Genomic DNA, 16,315 nt, shown 5'->3' on the forward strand with positions numbered 1-16,315 from the left:
TGTACACCTCTTGTGAGACCCCCAACAATGTGACTGGCTTTTAGAAACCATAGAGTGCGTCTTTGGAGACATGTGCGTCTTTGGAGAGGTGCGCGCGTCGTGACCAGCGTGACCCCCAACGCACTTTACACAAGAACTAATTCACTTTTAATGTGCTTTGGAGTTTCCTTTCACAGGCGACGCATTGTACGTCTCACCCCGGCTTTTGAAGGCAGTGTACACCAATTACAGTGGAATCGCTGCTTCTCGGAGACGGTTCGTCTTTTTGTTGGACGGTTTGGACGTTTAAGGCACAAAATGGGGGCAAGTTGCTTCTTTTCACCCCCAAACAGCTGAAGAATATTTCTTTTTATTTGTTTTTGATTGCCTGTTTATGCGTTCATTAGTACGTCCAGTTAAATAGGTAGAAAACGTGAATTTTATGCTAAATAAACGGACAAAAGGGTTTAAATATTTGATATTTCTGAAATTATTTAAATAATAATTTCCTATGTATTTTGGCTCTGATTCCAAAAATATCTTTATCACTTGAACACATTTCTATATTTTGACTCATTGCCAACACTAAAACTTCATATCTTTTATAAAAAGTTGCATAATGCTCTCTGCTACGCCGCAGCTAGCACAGCCTGCTATGAATGCTAAGGCTAGTTAGCATAGCCACCGATAACGACGGATAAATGTTTTTTTTTCGTAATGGTAAGTTGTTTCTCTGCAATTAGCACATTTAACAGAAAGCACATGAGATTGATTGACAGCGTTAAGACCCGCCTTCTGCCTCTGATTGTTTTTGATCAGATTGGTAATAATAGCTCTGGGGGAGTTGGAGGAGATCGATCTTTTCACAGTTAAGTCATGTTAAGCTGTAACAACATGTTGACAGTTTCAACAAATATGGGGAAAAACATACTTCTTATAAAAGTTATATATTGCAGTTTTAATGTCGTGTTTGAAGTTTTTTTTCTGTCTAGACTTTTCTACCAGACATCTTAATTTCGCTCTGTAGATCAAGGCTGTAGAGGCTAGCGCTAACTAGGGCTAATATGCCCTTGCTAGCTAGCTGGCTAGCTAGCTCTTCGTGTCAAGCTGCAAAATGACAAAAGTTCCAGTAATACTCTTTTAGATCTATTTTTGTTGTACTTAGGTTGGAAACTATCCAAGTTAAAGATGGATAGTAAATATGTAAAAAAAAATAATCTATTTTTATATAAAAGTTATATACTGCAGATTTAGCTTCAGTATATTTTCTTAGGATTCTGTGTAAAATGCAAAGTTAGTCATTAAGGGGAAGTAAAAAGATACATCCTGAATATTGGATGTATGCATAGCAATAGCTAACTTTCTGGATCTCCACAAGCAAACATTTGAGCCACTGAATTAAAAAATTCTGTTTTTTAATCTTTCCCCTGGAGTTAAACACAAAGCTCCTTTGACACTGATTACTTGATTTCTGCTCTTTTAGACTAAATGTGAAATCCAATAATCTGACATTTCTTATTGAGTGGAGATGTGATCCAATAAAAATTAAGTTTTATCAACTGAATTTACAACAGATGAAGGCTTTTCAGTTACGAGTGCAAAAATACTTAGATACTTACATATGAATTTTATATATATATATATTTTTTTTTTGGCAATTTTTTTAATTAGGAAAAATTTCAAACTGACTTTTTTCAATTTGTCAGTCTGGGGTATCTTATGTAGAATTTTATACCAAAAGTGAATTAAATCCATTTTGGGATAAGGCGGTAACATTACAAAATAAGTTGATGGATAGATGAATAAATAGATCTTTCATAAAATAAAGAACATTACAGGTAATCCTGACCATCTTCTTCAAGAGACTGTCTTAGAAAAACAGATTGTCTTCAGTTAGAGGCTTCTTCTGCACTGCTGTAATACAGACCTCTACAGGAAATCCTTCCTGTCCACAGCCATCAGCATTAATAATGCTTAATTTGAGGAAAATAATATAATTACAAAAGTGTTTTATTATATAAATAAAAAGGAAAAATAAATAAAAGAAAATACAAAATATATTCAATAAATAAATAAATAAAAGCATGAAAATTATGTGTAACAAAATTTTAAAATAGATTTAATTGAACTTGGAGAAAACCATTAAACTTTTTTTCACATCACAGTTAAAATCCTGTTGTTGTTTTTCTTGTTTGTTTCTTTTCCTCTTTCGTAACAGTTTGAATATGGAACACCAACATTAGTGGGTTTAGCAATCCCGTTGTTTACAACTCAGATCTGCATCTCATGCGGAACAAACACTCACACCAGGAGTCTATGTACTCAGGCCAATCAGCATCGTTGTCAGATCTACACATGCGCAGACGGCGCAGAAGCTGCTTCCTGAATCAGGGTTAGCTTTCTGCTCGCTGCGGCTCCCTGTAGCATTTAGATGTGAGCCGAGGAGCAGAAAGTCAGGCTTTATATGAGAAGTGAACAAAGAGGAAGAATTTAAACGACAGCTCAACTCGGAAACATGGATTACTGGGTATGTTTCTCTTGACTTTTGTTTCCGTTTTATTTAGGGCTGACTTGTTTAAGTGGAGAACTTAGCTAACTGTTTTCCTTAAGGACTTACAAAGAACATAAATAGGGCGATTTACTAGAAGAACAAGTGTTAAATAACAATTTAAGCACCGCTATTGTTCTGCTGTTGATAAAAATCAATATATATGATGTAATTCCCCACATTATTGTTCTATAATTTAAATAAAACTTAAAATTTAGCCTCTGTTGGAGTCACCAACCTGCTGTAAGTGGGGTTAAAGAGCACTGCTGTTGTTTATTGTAGGGTAAAACTGGAGATCCTGTCCAGCATGAACCTGCCGGAAGCTGCAACAATGTGTTATTGTTGTTAGCTGTTCATATTGGAGTGTGATTTTCTTTAAAAAGATAGCAACAGACTGCTGTTAGGGCAGATTTTACAGCCTGGATCAATTCAAACAGAACAAACCAGATGCACTTTGAACATTTAATCACTTTTCTCCTAAATAAAACTTTATTATTGTTACATTTAGTAAGTAGAGGAAGGCTGAAAACCCAAACATTGCACCCAAGTAAAAGTAAAAAGTAGCAAAAATTACTCGAGAGTAAAAAAAGCATTTGGTAAAAGTGTACTTACTTAAGTACCGAGATACTGATCAAACTATCGATCATTTAATATTTAAAAATTACAAAATTAGTCAGACCAAAATATAAAGTTAAGTGGGAATTTTGGTATTTTAAGGATGAAAATGACAATAATTTATATAAGTAACCAAAAATAAATCAGGCAAAGAACAGTGTTTCCAAATCAGTTTCTTTCACTTAAAAACTGATGAAACTTTAACAAAAACTGTCTGTGTCTCGTGAATTTTAGGTTAAAACATGTTCGTTTCATTCAATGGGTAGAAAATACAGAAATTTTACTCAAGGAAGAGTAGAAGTACTTCATAATAAAATTACTCAGGTAAAGTAGAAAGTACAGAGTAGTAAAAATACCCATTAAAGTACATTTTTAAAAAAGTTAGTCAAGTAGATGTAACTAGTTGCTACCCAGCTCTGTTTGCAGATGTTTAGCTAAAAGTTGGAGGACTTGTTTGTTGTCAGCAGCCACCTCATATTCCCATGAGAGCGAAGCCTCCTGGGAGACAACAAAAGATCTGATTTCAAGCAGTCAGATGTTGTCAGGACGGGGGGGCTGAGAGAAATGGGCGTTTACGGCTCAACAATGAGGGAAACAATACAAACCAACATCCTTTGTGTGAGCTGGGTTTAAGCTTTCCTCAGGCAAAGACAGCCGAGTGGGTTTAGAGGGTTATTGGTGTGTAAAGGTGAATAATCAGTGATGCTGGTGATAACAGAGTAGAGGCCGGTTCTGAAAGCCCAACTGGGTTTGCTCTGCTCTGCTCTGTTCTTTGCTGCCGTTGCACTGGATCCTGCCAAACCTGAAAGAGGAGATGCCGTCTAAACAGACAGCTGCAATGTCATCACTGCACGTCACAAATAAACGTTTAACCAACCGAATATCTTCAAACTAAAGAATTTGGCTAATTTAAAAAGTTTATTAGTTATTTTTAAAGCTAGAAAGACTTTATTGCCAATTAATTTACAAACAATTTTTTTGTCTTAAGATCAAGTGACAGATATAACCGAAGGAAATATGATTTTAAAAGTAAAAGTGTCCAGACTATTTTAAAGCAAATGTGCGTTTCAATGCGTGGAGTAAAATTATGGAATATTCGAATGAGGATTTAAAAATACTTCATAAGGAAAAAGAAATGATTAAGTCTTTTGAATTAACAGTGATATATTGTTTGCAACTTATATTAATTTAATATATTAATTATTTTGTAATTATTGAGAACATTTATACAAGATTTTTCCTCTTCCTGCTCCCTTTTCTTTTTTATAATTTTTTCTTTACAATTTTTAAATTTTTCTTCAATTAGTGAATATAAAACTAAAAAATCTACAAATAAACACAAATAAAATAAACAACAAAAAAACTTTTCACTCATGTAGCATAAGTGTTATAAGAACGTGTTTGTATATTGATGATAAAGTTTATTAAATCAAGTCAATAAACTTATTGACTTATTGACTTCACTGTAATTTGGGGGCTGGGAGATTTTGCTTAAAAATAAAATATCAGATTTAAAAAATTTTTTTCTTTCATTTTCAAACACATTCAGAAATATTTTTAAAAAGTGGCTTTTATTTCAGCCATCCATATCAGAGACTATTAGGGTCAGGTTACAAGAATTTTTGCTTAATTTCAATAATAAAGTCATAATATTAGCAGAATAAAGAAAATATTTTACCAGAAAAACATCTTAAAATTACGAGAAAAAAGTTTATTTTAATGAGAAAAAAAATGGTTTAATGGAGTTTGTGTGGTTCTTTCTTCAAAATGAACCCATTGAAACTGATTTAATGCTGATGTGCTAAAAGAAGAAGCATTTAATTAACTGTAAAACTTGTACCAAAGTATAGCTACCTCATTTTCATTTTTTATTTTTTGTGTTGGAAAATCACAACAAACCAACAAAAATTTATCAGATTGTCTCTTTTACACGCTTATCTTTTTAAACCTTTACTGACATTTCTATTGACTAAATGAGGCACATTTTGTAGACTTTTATAGATGTTTTCAAGCTTCTATTTCTGTTAATTACTGTAATTTTCCTGCTTATAGTGACTGGAAACACAACATGTAAGATCAGAAAATGGCATCAAACCAACAAAAATTGTCAGATTGTAATTTTTTGTAAACTCCAGTGAGATGTTATGAAGTTCGTTATTGCAAGGTGACAAAACGTGAAAAACTGAAAGGTGATGGAAACTGGAGGTCACACAGATAGCGAGTTCTTAAGATACAATGCTGTGAACCTTAAGCTTTCTCCATCTGATTGCAGCTGATGTGGAGGGTCTGTCCTATCAAAATGTCCGCCGCGGGGTTGTAAACACACCTCTGCTGAGAGATAATGGAGATAATGTTACCACGCTTGTGCAATTTGATTCATTGGTATCTCACTGCTGAATTCACACCTAAACAGAGCAAAGCTCTTTATGTTGATCAGAGGAAATGCAGGACTGTTTATAGTTGGGCGAACTTCCTCTCAACCAGTTGCCTAACACAGAGTGGGAGGAGTCACCCAGTTAGCTCAGCGTTTTCCCAACACTTTCCCCTGTAGAGGGAAGAATGTGTTATTTCCTTCCCAGGTTCTCTGTAGATCCGACAATGACTTCTAAAGTAAATCCTGAAACTTATTCCGCTTTTCTGTAATGCAGGTTAATCGACCGAGTAACGATTAATTAATAAGCGGCCATTTTATTAAGAAGAGTTTTCTCTTGCTGAGGATCTCTCCATAAGATAAGGGTTACATGTTTTAGTTTGACTTAATTGAATGTAGTGTAATATATAAACAAAATTAAAGTCAAATGTTGCACACTTAATAATAAATCAGTGTGGTGTTGCGCAGGTTCTTTTATTTTGACAATTGCTGTGGAAACATGAGAGCGACAGTGAGCGCCTTCACTGACCAGCCGTTGCTATGCTTAATTGCCGTTGGCTCGCTGCGTCAGGAGTGCTGCTCACTGTGCTCTATGTGCCCACTGGTGGCGAAGCGTTGTCACTGCAGTCCAGTGCATCTCAGTAAGATAAGTGGAGCTTAAGAGCACTGCCAGGATAAGAAAAATGGAAGCAAATAAACAAACAGAAAAGGGAGGGGGTGTAATTACATCTGATGTCCATTCTCTCACACAAAGAAGCGAAAGAAAAACAGTTCCAAATAGTGGGTGGAAGTATGAACTTATTTTTACACCCAACTGTCTGGCGTCATAAATTACTATTCACATGAACTTGGTTGTGACATATTTTCTTAATTAGAATAACTGGTAAATGCATTCATGCTATTAGCAAGCAAGAATAATTTCTAATGTTAAAATTCTTTCAATATGCCACAAATGATTGACAACTTCATTAAAGAATGACAATGGCATTGATAATAGCAGTAATAACAGTAATTATTTCTAATTTTGATGCAGTGATGATCATATTTTTAAACTATTATGTTTGGAGATTGTAGCTTCACTCGTACTGATGTAGGACTGGGTAAATTTTTTTAATAATATGCTGAATTTTTAAAAAAATCATTAAGTTGTAACAGAAAAATCCTAATGATTTTGCTCCATGAAGTGCAGACAGGCCTCAAAATCAATGGTGCTTATTGGCGTCATGTTTTCTTTTACTTTTTAATAATCTTTCTGCGTTTTCTGTCAAATCTTTTTAAAGTAGGAAATATTTATGTATTTACTGTTAATCTCTCAGTATGATTTGTTCTCTAAATGACCATTTATATTATTTTGGCTGATGTTATTGTATATTAAGCAAATAATCAACTCATAACAGTCGACTAAAAGCACAATAAGAAACTTAATCAACAATAAAATGTTCTACCATATCAGCCTCAGGAGATGATTGAGAGATGCCGATTTCTGGTTCTTTAGGTTCTGACGGGTCTGCAGTTCCTCTCCTGATCCATTCTGTCTGGTAGCACACTGCGCCAGGACGAACACATTTCTTTTGTTTTTTTTCTCACTAACATTATTCAGCCTGGGATTTGCGTCTTCTCTCTCACGTCTGTATATATACGAGAGGTTTTACTTCTAAGGACGGTGGAGTATCGGGCTGAGGACGTTTTAAAAAGATCCGGGTTGATAGCAGCTCAGCGCGGCTGCGCAGTGTCCGTCTCTAGGCAACCGTGACAACAGCGTCGGTCCCTAGCGTTCAGGGGTCCTTTAACTCCTGCCACGAGAATTTAGCTGACCTTAATATTTCCTGTGTTTTATTTTGGTCATTATTGTTATAATTAGTGTTGATATGTGTGTGATAGGCGTGTCTATCGGACATTTATAGAAATACGGAACAAATCGCGTCCCGTATCGTTTAACAGCCAAATGCGGAACGATTCCGTATTTTAAGGGATGGGTGGCAACCCTATTTGGACCGTTACAATTTCCCGTTCTAAGGAGCCTCCGCCATCTTTGTTTTTAACAGACTGCTGGCTCCCCTTAACCAGCTGCGCCCCCTGGTGGATGACAGCCAAACTACAACACTAAAAAAAGGACTAAGCGGACGTTATTAGTTAAATGAATGGAGCCGATTTTAATGTAATAAAACATAAATAAAAAATGAATTATAAGTCGTGTGTTGTCCTTTCAGAGTGCCTTGGAGGTGTATAAGGAGATGCTGCTGCTGTACCTGGAGGAAGGCCGGCGGCAGCTCAACTCCCGCTGCTCCCACCTGGAGCCGTGGCAAATCATCGGAGCATCTGTTCTCACCACGCTGGCGGTTCTCTGGCTCAAACGATTCCTCTTCCAGCGAGAAAGTAATATTTCACACCTGGAAATAACTAAATAATGAGCTACAGCTGCTTTCACATAAGGATGGGTGATATGGACTCTGAGTTTTATCGAGATATCTTCTAAAACTATTGTGATAACGATAAAAATGATGATAAAATAAGCTATTTATACTTAAACACTCCCATTTTAGGACAAGTGAGATTTATTTCACCATACTGCACACAGTAACTGCATTCTGTTGTATTTTTTAAATTATTGATATTTATTAATACTTTCAAGAAACTAATAGTGGAGAAAATATCTAATTTTCCAGTAATGCTTTCAGTTTTACTTTTTATTTAACATCATTAATTAAAATTTATTGAGACAACAATACATTTTTTTATGATGGTAAGAAATATTTTACGATAAATGCCCACCCTTACTTTCACATAATTTTCAGAGTAATCAGAGTTTTTGTTCTTATTTGGGTCGGTATTGTACTTTCAATTTATAATAATTTGGAGTAGAAAAGAAAAAACAGTTTATTGTATTGACACAATATAAAAATATCTAAAATTATCTAGTTATTTTTACTTAAAACAAACAATATTCCTATTGCTTCTAAATGATCTAATAAGGCGACCAAACATCACATGGACACAAACACGATTAATGGACGATTAATTTTTCCAGAAGTTATTGTGATAAATGATAATGTTGTTTTGAGACCATTTCCAAGTAATATAATGGAAAAATAATGCAAGAAGATATTCTCAAAAATCAATAAACTTTAAATTCTAATGAACGTTTAACACTTTAACTGGAAGACATTTTAAATAACCAAAAATAAATAAACTGAACAATAGAAACAACAAATAAAGTGAATTATGAAGTCTCTATAAACAAACACCAGACAGAAGACTTGTCATCCAGCTTGTGGTAGAAAGGAAGAAAAGAAAAGAAAAAACAATAAATCATGGAAATGGAAATTATTGAGCTTGTTTTAATCATGCGATTAATTGATTTATTGTTTGTTAGTGAAAGGTTTTAGTTTTAAGACATTCCCGTTCCTGAAAACAGAAATGTTTAGGTATTTCATTTCAGGGCTTTTTGCATCTACTAACAGCCACTCGGCGTTTCTGCTGTTCAGGCTTGTAGAGGTGAAAACCCCCAAAATATTCCCCCACTTGGCAGAATAAAATGATGATTTCATCAAACTGAATGCAGTGTTAGTCACAGTCAGCTGCGATTACTTCCTGTAATTTTCACCCACAGCTGCTGCTCTTTGTCTCCGGTTCAGGTCTCACTTCCAGAATCAAGAAGCAAGTCTTTCAACTCATCAGAAAAATACCCTTTGTTGGTGACAATGTAAGTTCTGTGGTGGATCTGCTCCTCCTCTGTGGTCCGATTGTTGTCTGGGATTCCTGTGAGTCACTATGGGACCTTTGGCACACTTTGCATCACGCACTCATGATAAGCTGGTTACTTCAGTTCAGCTAGTCACACTTTTACTTCTGCTGACTTCAGCAACTTTATTGCAATTACAAATGTCTGTCTTTCTTTTTTAATGCAACAGATTCAGAAGCAGCTGAACAAGGCTCTGGACGACATGTCCCACAGTCTGTGTACGCTGAAGGAGGGGATGAGCTACACTCAGCAGCTGCCCACTAAAGGGCTAACTCAGAGCCAAGTCATGGAAAAAATCAAAGAGTATCAAACGCTGAGTAAGTGATTCAGCGCAATGAGCCGCTTGGATCGGGAGAGATTTATGTTCCCAAGAAAGCTGCTTGTTTCTGACGTCCTGTCAGGAAGTGTGGAGTTGAATCTGTCAGGTTTATAAGCCTGGCGGGCAGCCAGGCTTTACCTGCCTGAATTTTAATTATTTCTTATGTTTTCCTTTATTAAGACTTTATAGACCAAGATCCCATCTCCATCTCCCTGCTGATGATAACTAGCATTGGTTTTATCAAGTTGTCAACTTAGTGCACTAAATCGTAAATGTATGAGTATAAAGAAAATGAGACACAGCGTTCAGCTGTTTTGCTTGTTTTGTTTATTTTTTGTGCATTTGAAATATGTTTGTAGTCCTCTGAGATTAATTGTCATGTCAGTAGGGGGCAGATATAAGTTTTTACTTCCTTCTGCTCCATTTCATTCAGTCATATTATTGAGTGAATGAGATATAAAATTAAATTAAAATATTTGTTTTCCAGACGAGGTTCAGTGGGACAAAGGGTGTGTTTCCGGTGCCGTGTACTGGGGGGATGAAACCCTGACCAAACTCCTGGTGAAGGTATGAGGCAAGACAATTATTATTTTCTTGTTTAAAAAAGGAATTCGGTTGTTTCTGTAGTTCAAATATTGTATAAAAAAAGACTTTAGTGGTTAAATAAAAAATCAGCAAAATGTGCCAGTGCTTTATTAGATTTTGATACAAATAAACAAAAAATAATTAAGATCCTTTTTTCATTAAGAGAATAAACATTTTCAGTAAATGGCCTTGTTTTACTCTGGATACTGCAGTCAGCGATTAATCGGTTTTTCATGATTAATCGTTTCAGCCCTGCTACACTTGAAAGCTTTTTTTGTTGGTAGTTGTGTGACTTTGTTCTAAGTTTTTTTTCCCATTTTATGTTTTGTTGCGCAGGTTTATGGAGATTTTGCGTGGAGCAACCCTCTCCACCCAGACATCTTTCCTGGCGTCAGGAAGATGGAAGCTGAGGTTGTCCGAATGTCCTGCTCCCTGTTCAACGGTGGACCCAACTCCTGTGGAACTGTAAAACCCCAGACTTCAGACTCCAAATAAAATATTATGTTTATAATCTCAGGAAATCCACAAGCCGTTGAGGAAAGATTTGCTGAATTTGATGCATCTTCATGTTGGCTTTTTCCCAGGTCACTTCTGGAGGAACGGAGAGCATCCTGATGGCCTGCAAAGCGTACAGAGACATGGCTTGTGAGCGAGGCGTGACGTTCCCTGAAATGTAAGATGAGCTTCAGAAGACCTGGCTTTTTGTTTCCAGTAGGGCTGCAGCTAACAATTACTTTAGTTATCGATTAATCGATCAATTATTGTGACGATTAATCAAATTACTGCTCTGATTGCATTGGTCTGTTAGTAAATTACCTTTTTTTTGGGAGTTTATATTCTCTACTTAACGATTAATCGATTACTAAATTAGTTGCTGATTATTTCAATAGCTGATTAATTGCGATTAATCGTTTCAGCCCTATGTTTCAGTGAAAGTGCTGAGGTGTTTTTTTGTCCTAATCTTCAGTCTTGCTCCAGTGAGCGTCCACGCAGCGTTCGACAAAGCAGCACATTACTTTGGGATGAAACTTGTCCACATTCCTCTTGACCAGAAGACCATGAAGGTCGACGTTAAGGTGAGTGCGTGTGTGTTATTCCCTCTCAGTGTTTCCTGCTTTCAATGTTCATTATTCTTCTTTTGTTTTCTCTGCACCAAGGCGATGAGGAGAGCCATCAGCAAAAACACAGCCATGCTTGTCTGCTCGGCGCCCCAGTTCCCACATGGAATCATGGATCCGGTTGAAGAAGTAGCCAAGGTCAGAGGCCAGACATTTCCTAACCCAATATGCCCAAAAACAGAAACAGGGAAGTCCGTTCTTTGAAACTTTCCCTTGCTGTGTTGCAGCTGGCGGTGCGCTATGACATCCCGCTGCATGTGGATGCCTGTTTGGGCGGGTTTCTCATTGTTTTCATGAAAAAAGCTGGTTACTCACTCACCCCGTTTGACTTCAGAGTGAAGGGAGTTACCAGCATCTCTGCAGACACCCACAAGGTAAGGAGCGTGATTAACTAGAGACCAGAGTTGGATCCCACACAGAGCAGGCACTGTAGAAATACTAAATCTTACACAGTATTTTTGGCCTATTTTCTCACATAAATATCTTAGAGTATTTGAAATAAGACAAAACTAACTTAGAAGTAACTTTTCAGAAATAGAAACTTGTTTTAAATAAATAATTCCTTAATATTGATGAAAAAGTGCTAGTTCTTTTGGCAGATTATTTCAGTTATTTCACAGTCAATGGGCTCTAGGCCGTTACCTAGCAACGTCAGCCAAGCCCAGCCCGTTACCTAGCAACCCCAGCCTAGCCCAGCCCGTTACCTAGCAACTGACTTCCAGTTCCATTGGCAGATTGTTTCTCTAATGACAAGACATTTTTCCCATTTTATAAATGAAAAAAATTCCCAGTGTACTTTTTCATGTTTCAGTCAACAATTAAATAATGGAGCAAATTTGTGATTAATTTGAGATTTTAACACAAATAAAATGTTTTTAAACAACATTTATTTATGTACAAGACAACTTATTTTTGTTTTAGTAAAATGTTTCTGTTTTCATTGATTACATTTTGCTAAAACCAGCAAACTCTGCCCAAACTTTTTTTTTTCTAAATGTAAAAAGAAAAAAAACAAGGAAAATAAACCCCAAAAAAGCTTTGGAATACAGAAACCTTTTTGGATCAACAATAATTTATAGATTCCCTTCCTAAAAAAAATTTGATTTAGCTTATTTTTGTAAAAATATTGTCTATATTAACATTTGTTAATATATTAACAAAATATATTAAAAGTTGAACCTTTCAAGTTTTAGTAGAAATAGAAAAGTGGTTCTCTGAATGTAATTTTGGCACAAACTTCGGACAGCTCTGGTTTAAATAAAGTCACAAAGTCTCATGTAGCTTTTTTATTTCCATCTCCTTTTCTCTCCAGTACGGCTACGCGCCCAAAGGCTCCTCTGTGATCCTCTACAGCGATAAAAAGTACCGTCAGTACCAGTACTTCGTGGCTCCAGACTGGCAGGGGGGGATCTACGCCTCGCCGTCGGTGGCGGGCTCCAGGCCTGGAGGAATCATCGCCGCCTGCTGGGCCACCATGATGTACATGGGAGAGAGCGGCTACGTGGAGGCCACCAAGAAGATCATCGGCACGGCGCGCAAGATCAGAAACGAGTGAGACGGCCGCGTGCAGCCGGCGCTGAACCGACGCAGCAGCGCACCATGCTAACGTCTGTTGGTTTTCTGTTTTTGTTTTGGACAGGATTAGAAAAATAAAGGGAGTGTTTGTGTTCGGGAACCCGGAGGTGTCCGTGGTGGCCATCGGCTCCGAGGACTTCGACATCTTCCGCCTTTCGAATGCGCTGACGTCAAAGGGCTGGAACCTGAACACGCTGCAGTTTCCGTCCAGGTTGGATGAGGGGAAAGCGGGAAATTTAGAGAAAAAAACTACAAATCTCTGAGTCAGGAGGATCAAATCATCTCTGGAGATTAGGTTGGAAAAACATAAAATCAAGAAAATGATGAAAAACAGTCTTCAGTCAGAGGCTTCTTGAAATTCACTGTAATACAGACTGCTACAGGAGAGCTTCAATAACTCATTGAATTACAACATTTGATTTCCCTTTTATTTTTTATTTGAATTTGGAAATATTGTTCAGAAATAATCCACAGATTAACAGAGAAACTTTGGTTCTAGTGTATTTTTATTTTGAAAAAAGAAATTTTATTGACTTTAAAAATATATATCCAAGTAAATTGTTTCTGAATCGAATTTACTTTGCACCAATAACAAATTAAAAACAAATTTAATGGTTTTTGTGCTAAAATGTCTATTAATTCAGTATTTTAGCAGCAAAACCATTTTGAATTTTTCAATTCAAAATGGTTTCTGAATTGAAAATGTTGCTTATTTTGTTGATAAATTATTTACAGACCCTGCAATTAACTCAGTTAAATTATTTTTATTGAATCCAGCCACTAATTGAAACGATAAACAGAAGAACTGATACTGAGGTACTTTCTAAGGGGACACAAAAACAAATACGCAGAAAGTTACTGGCATTAATACCGTCTTTGTTTTTAAAAACCTGTTTGAAATGAATAATAAACAAAAATCACCAGCATGTCTCCTCACAATAACTTTAACTAAAAGCCGAGTCAGAAATGAAAGTATGCAGGGTGACAGAAAGTGACGGATGGGGGAAACTCAAAGAGCCAACAGGGCAGCTGCAGAGTAAATCATCTATGAATTTAACAGGAAACTAATGTAAAAACTGGATAAACAAGATTCCTCTCATGATAAAAAATGAGCGGACTTGAATAAAAATATGTCGAAGCAGTACTACTTTCACTTAAATAACATTTTTGGATACATTTCCCACCTCTGCAAACATTAAGCTGATGTTCTTTAGTTGGAGGCCAAGTGGTGTAATTCTCGTCCTTTCTGAGCTTCCGTACGTTCCAACCATGCTGGTAGTTTCAGTGTTTACAGCGTCGTTTCTTCCTTTGCAGCATCCACCTCTGCTGCACGGTGCTGCACACCCATCCTGGCGTCGCTGATCGGTTCATTCGGGAAGTTAAAGAGCAGGTCGCCATCATCATGAAGAACCCCAGTGAGAAAACCACAGGAATGGTGAGTTGGTGATTTGGATTTGTACTGCTTCTAAAAACAACCCAAGCACCTTAAGAAACCACCCAGCTGTTTTTGGCAATAAGTTAATGTTTTTTGGTGTCTCAGAAATGAGCCATTCTGGGAACCTTTTGAATGTAACATTACCTAGCAACCCAAGCTGAGCTCCAGCATGTTTGGTCAGCTGGTTTTACCACTATATATGCTGCACAATGGCTGCTGGAAAAGACGAGTGTTTTGTTGTTGAATTACCTTCCAGGAACCACTTGCTGGATTCCAGTTGGTTGTGCAGGAGGCTCCACTTCTGCTTTTCAAAGATGTACAGCTGTATAATTACATATTTGCTTGTAGCCATTTTCAAGTGTATTTGTAAATGTCGAGTTGGGGGCGTCACCAGCAGCAGCTTATTTGGATTTAAAGTAACAAGATGCCCTAAAACATCTCATTCTGAAACTGAGCAGAATAAAATGATGAAGAGAAAATGCCAAACTTCTGAGAAAACAAAGCCAAAATGTTGAGGAAAAAAAAGGTACATTCTGGGGGGAAAAAAGTCAAAATTTTGATAATAGGAAAAGTAAATTCCCTTTTTTCTCCAAGTGGCACAAGTTGTCTTCCATACAAACCTAATGTATGACTCTTTCTGAATCGCTGTGAGGATCACAGCCTTTTCCAGCGGTAGTTTGTCGGAGGGTTGCTCTTCCTGAGTGAAACTCGGCGTGGGCGGAGCCATCTTGTCTGTCATCTGGACCGAATGCTGAGTTTGGGTTTGTCTGATCGCTCTCCCTCTCCCCTCCAGGGGGCGATCTACGGCATGGCCCAGTCCATCCCGGACCGGTCCCTGGTGACGGAGATCTCCAGAGGGTTCCTGGACTGCCTCTACAGCACCGAGGTACCGAAATCCAATGTCAGCCACATGAACGGCAACGGCAAAGCCCACTAAAGTTTAACTCTCCACGTCCTTGAACCCGATTTCAAGGTCAATGCGCTCCTTGTTAAATCGCTCAACGGTTGCCTTATTTAAAACTGCACTGAGAACGTCTGCAGAGAGAGAGAAGAAGAAGCCATCATCGCTAAGCTGAACCCAGAGGGAAACTGGACTTTCCTGGGTCCACCAGAACCTTTAACTTGATTTTAACAATGCCATCGGACTGTGTGTGTGTGTGTGTGTGTGTGTGTGTGTGTTATTTTATCTGCCATTCATTTCAGTGACAGTTTTCATTTGTTAATCTTGACATGTTCTACTGGTGCATCTCAAGAAATCAAAAAAACATCATAAAATTAATCTGTTGATTTCAATGTTTATTTCTGATCATTTCTGTGATTATTCATTCAATCTAATGAAAATCTAAAAGCCTTCTTCTCTCAAGATTAGAATATTACATTCTAGGAAACCACTGCATCAATGCAGCATGGCATGGAGGGGATCAGGAAGTAGCAGTCCTGAGGAAGCCCACAGTTTTTTCTTCCAGTTAACTTTCCATTAACTTTGCTTGTATGCAGCCCAGCTGATATTTTGATGTTATTGGACTTGTATAGTAATTTCTAAGAGACTTTTATCTTTGGTTTTCATTACATTTCTGCTATAATCATCAATATAAACACGTTAACAGTTGAAATGGTGGAAATTTCAGAAGTTTTTGATATTTTGAGATGCACCAGTGTTTAAACTATAGCGAAACAATTCAGTTTTTTCTTCTGTTTTCATTGTTTTTATTTTTGTCTGAACATTTCAGCTTCTTTCAGTAACACTTCAAAACCACTGTTAGAGCTGCTGTGCTGCCCTCTAGCGTGAAAACGTTAGAACTGCAGCAATATTTCTGCCTCAACATGCAGCATTTATTTCATTTTGTCTTGTCGGTGCAAAGAGCTCTGCAGTCCGGCGGCCTTTCAAATCCACCAAAAAACTAAGAAATTTCCTAGAAAAAAACTTGAACATTTAAAGTGACTAAAAGTGAAAATTTGTTTGAAAACTCTTAAATTTCCGAGTTTCAAAAATTAAAATTTTTTGACTTTTGAAAATTAGAAAATTTT

The 16,315-nt window shown here is 36.9% G+C and overlaps 1 protein-coding gene and 1 long non-coding RNA gene across 3 annotated transcripts; one reads left to right on the forward strand and one right to left on the reverse strand.

Annotated features, from left to right (window-relative positions):
- Positions 1–2,233: 2,233 nt before the first annotated feature.
- Positions 2,234–16,213, forward strand: sgpl1 (sphingosine-1-phosphate lyase 1). The gene is made up of 14 exons (XM_007566919.2): positions 2,234–2,506; positions 7,724–7,889; positions 9,149–9,216; positions 9,425–9,572; positions 10,062–10,141; positions 10,496–10,624; positions 10,744–10,832; positions 11,127–11,235; positions 11,317–11,415; positions 11,505–11,651; positions 12,590–12,828; positions 12,917–13,063; positions 14,167–14,287; positions 15,081–16,213. The coding sequence occupies exons 1-14, from the start codon at positions 2,495–2,497 to the stop codon at positions 15,222–15,224; spliced, it is 1,698 nt and encodes a 565-aa protein (XP_007566981.1). The 5' UTR covers positions 2,234–2,494; the 3' UTR covers positions 15,225–16,213.
- Positions 3,290–5,854, reverse strand: LOC107838018 (uncharacterized). 2 transcript variants are annotated; one of them, XR_001664068.1, is made up of 3 exons: positions 5,548–5,854; positions 5,377–5,470; positions 3,290–3,944 (listed from the first exon to the last, which is right to left on the reverse strand). It is a non-coding gene; the product is annotated as an uncharacterized LOC107838018 (long non-coding RNA). The 2 variants fall into 2 exon arrangements; XR_001664067.1 differs by having other exon boundaries at positions 5,377–5,473; positions 5,548–5,570.
- Positions 16,214–16,315: the final 102 nt, after the last annotated feature.

The sequence above is a fragment of the Poecilia formosa genome, unplaced genomic scaffold (genome assembly GCF_000485575.1).
Source record: "Poecilia formosa unplaced genomic scaffold, Poecilia_formosa-5.1.2 Scaffold201, whole genome shotgun sequence".
In the NCBI taxonomy this organism is placed as follows: Eukaryota; Metazoa; Chordata; class Actinopteri; order Cyprinodontiformes; family Poeciliidae; genus Poecilia; species Poecilia formosa.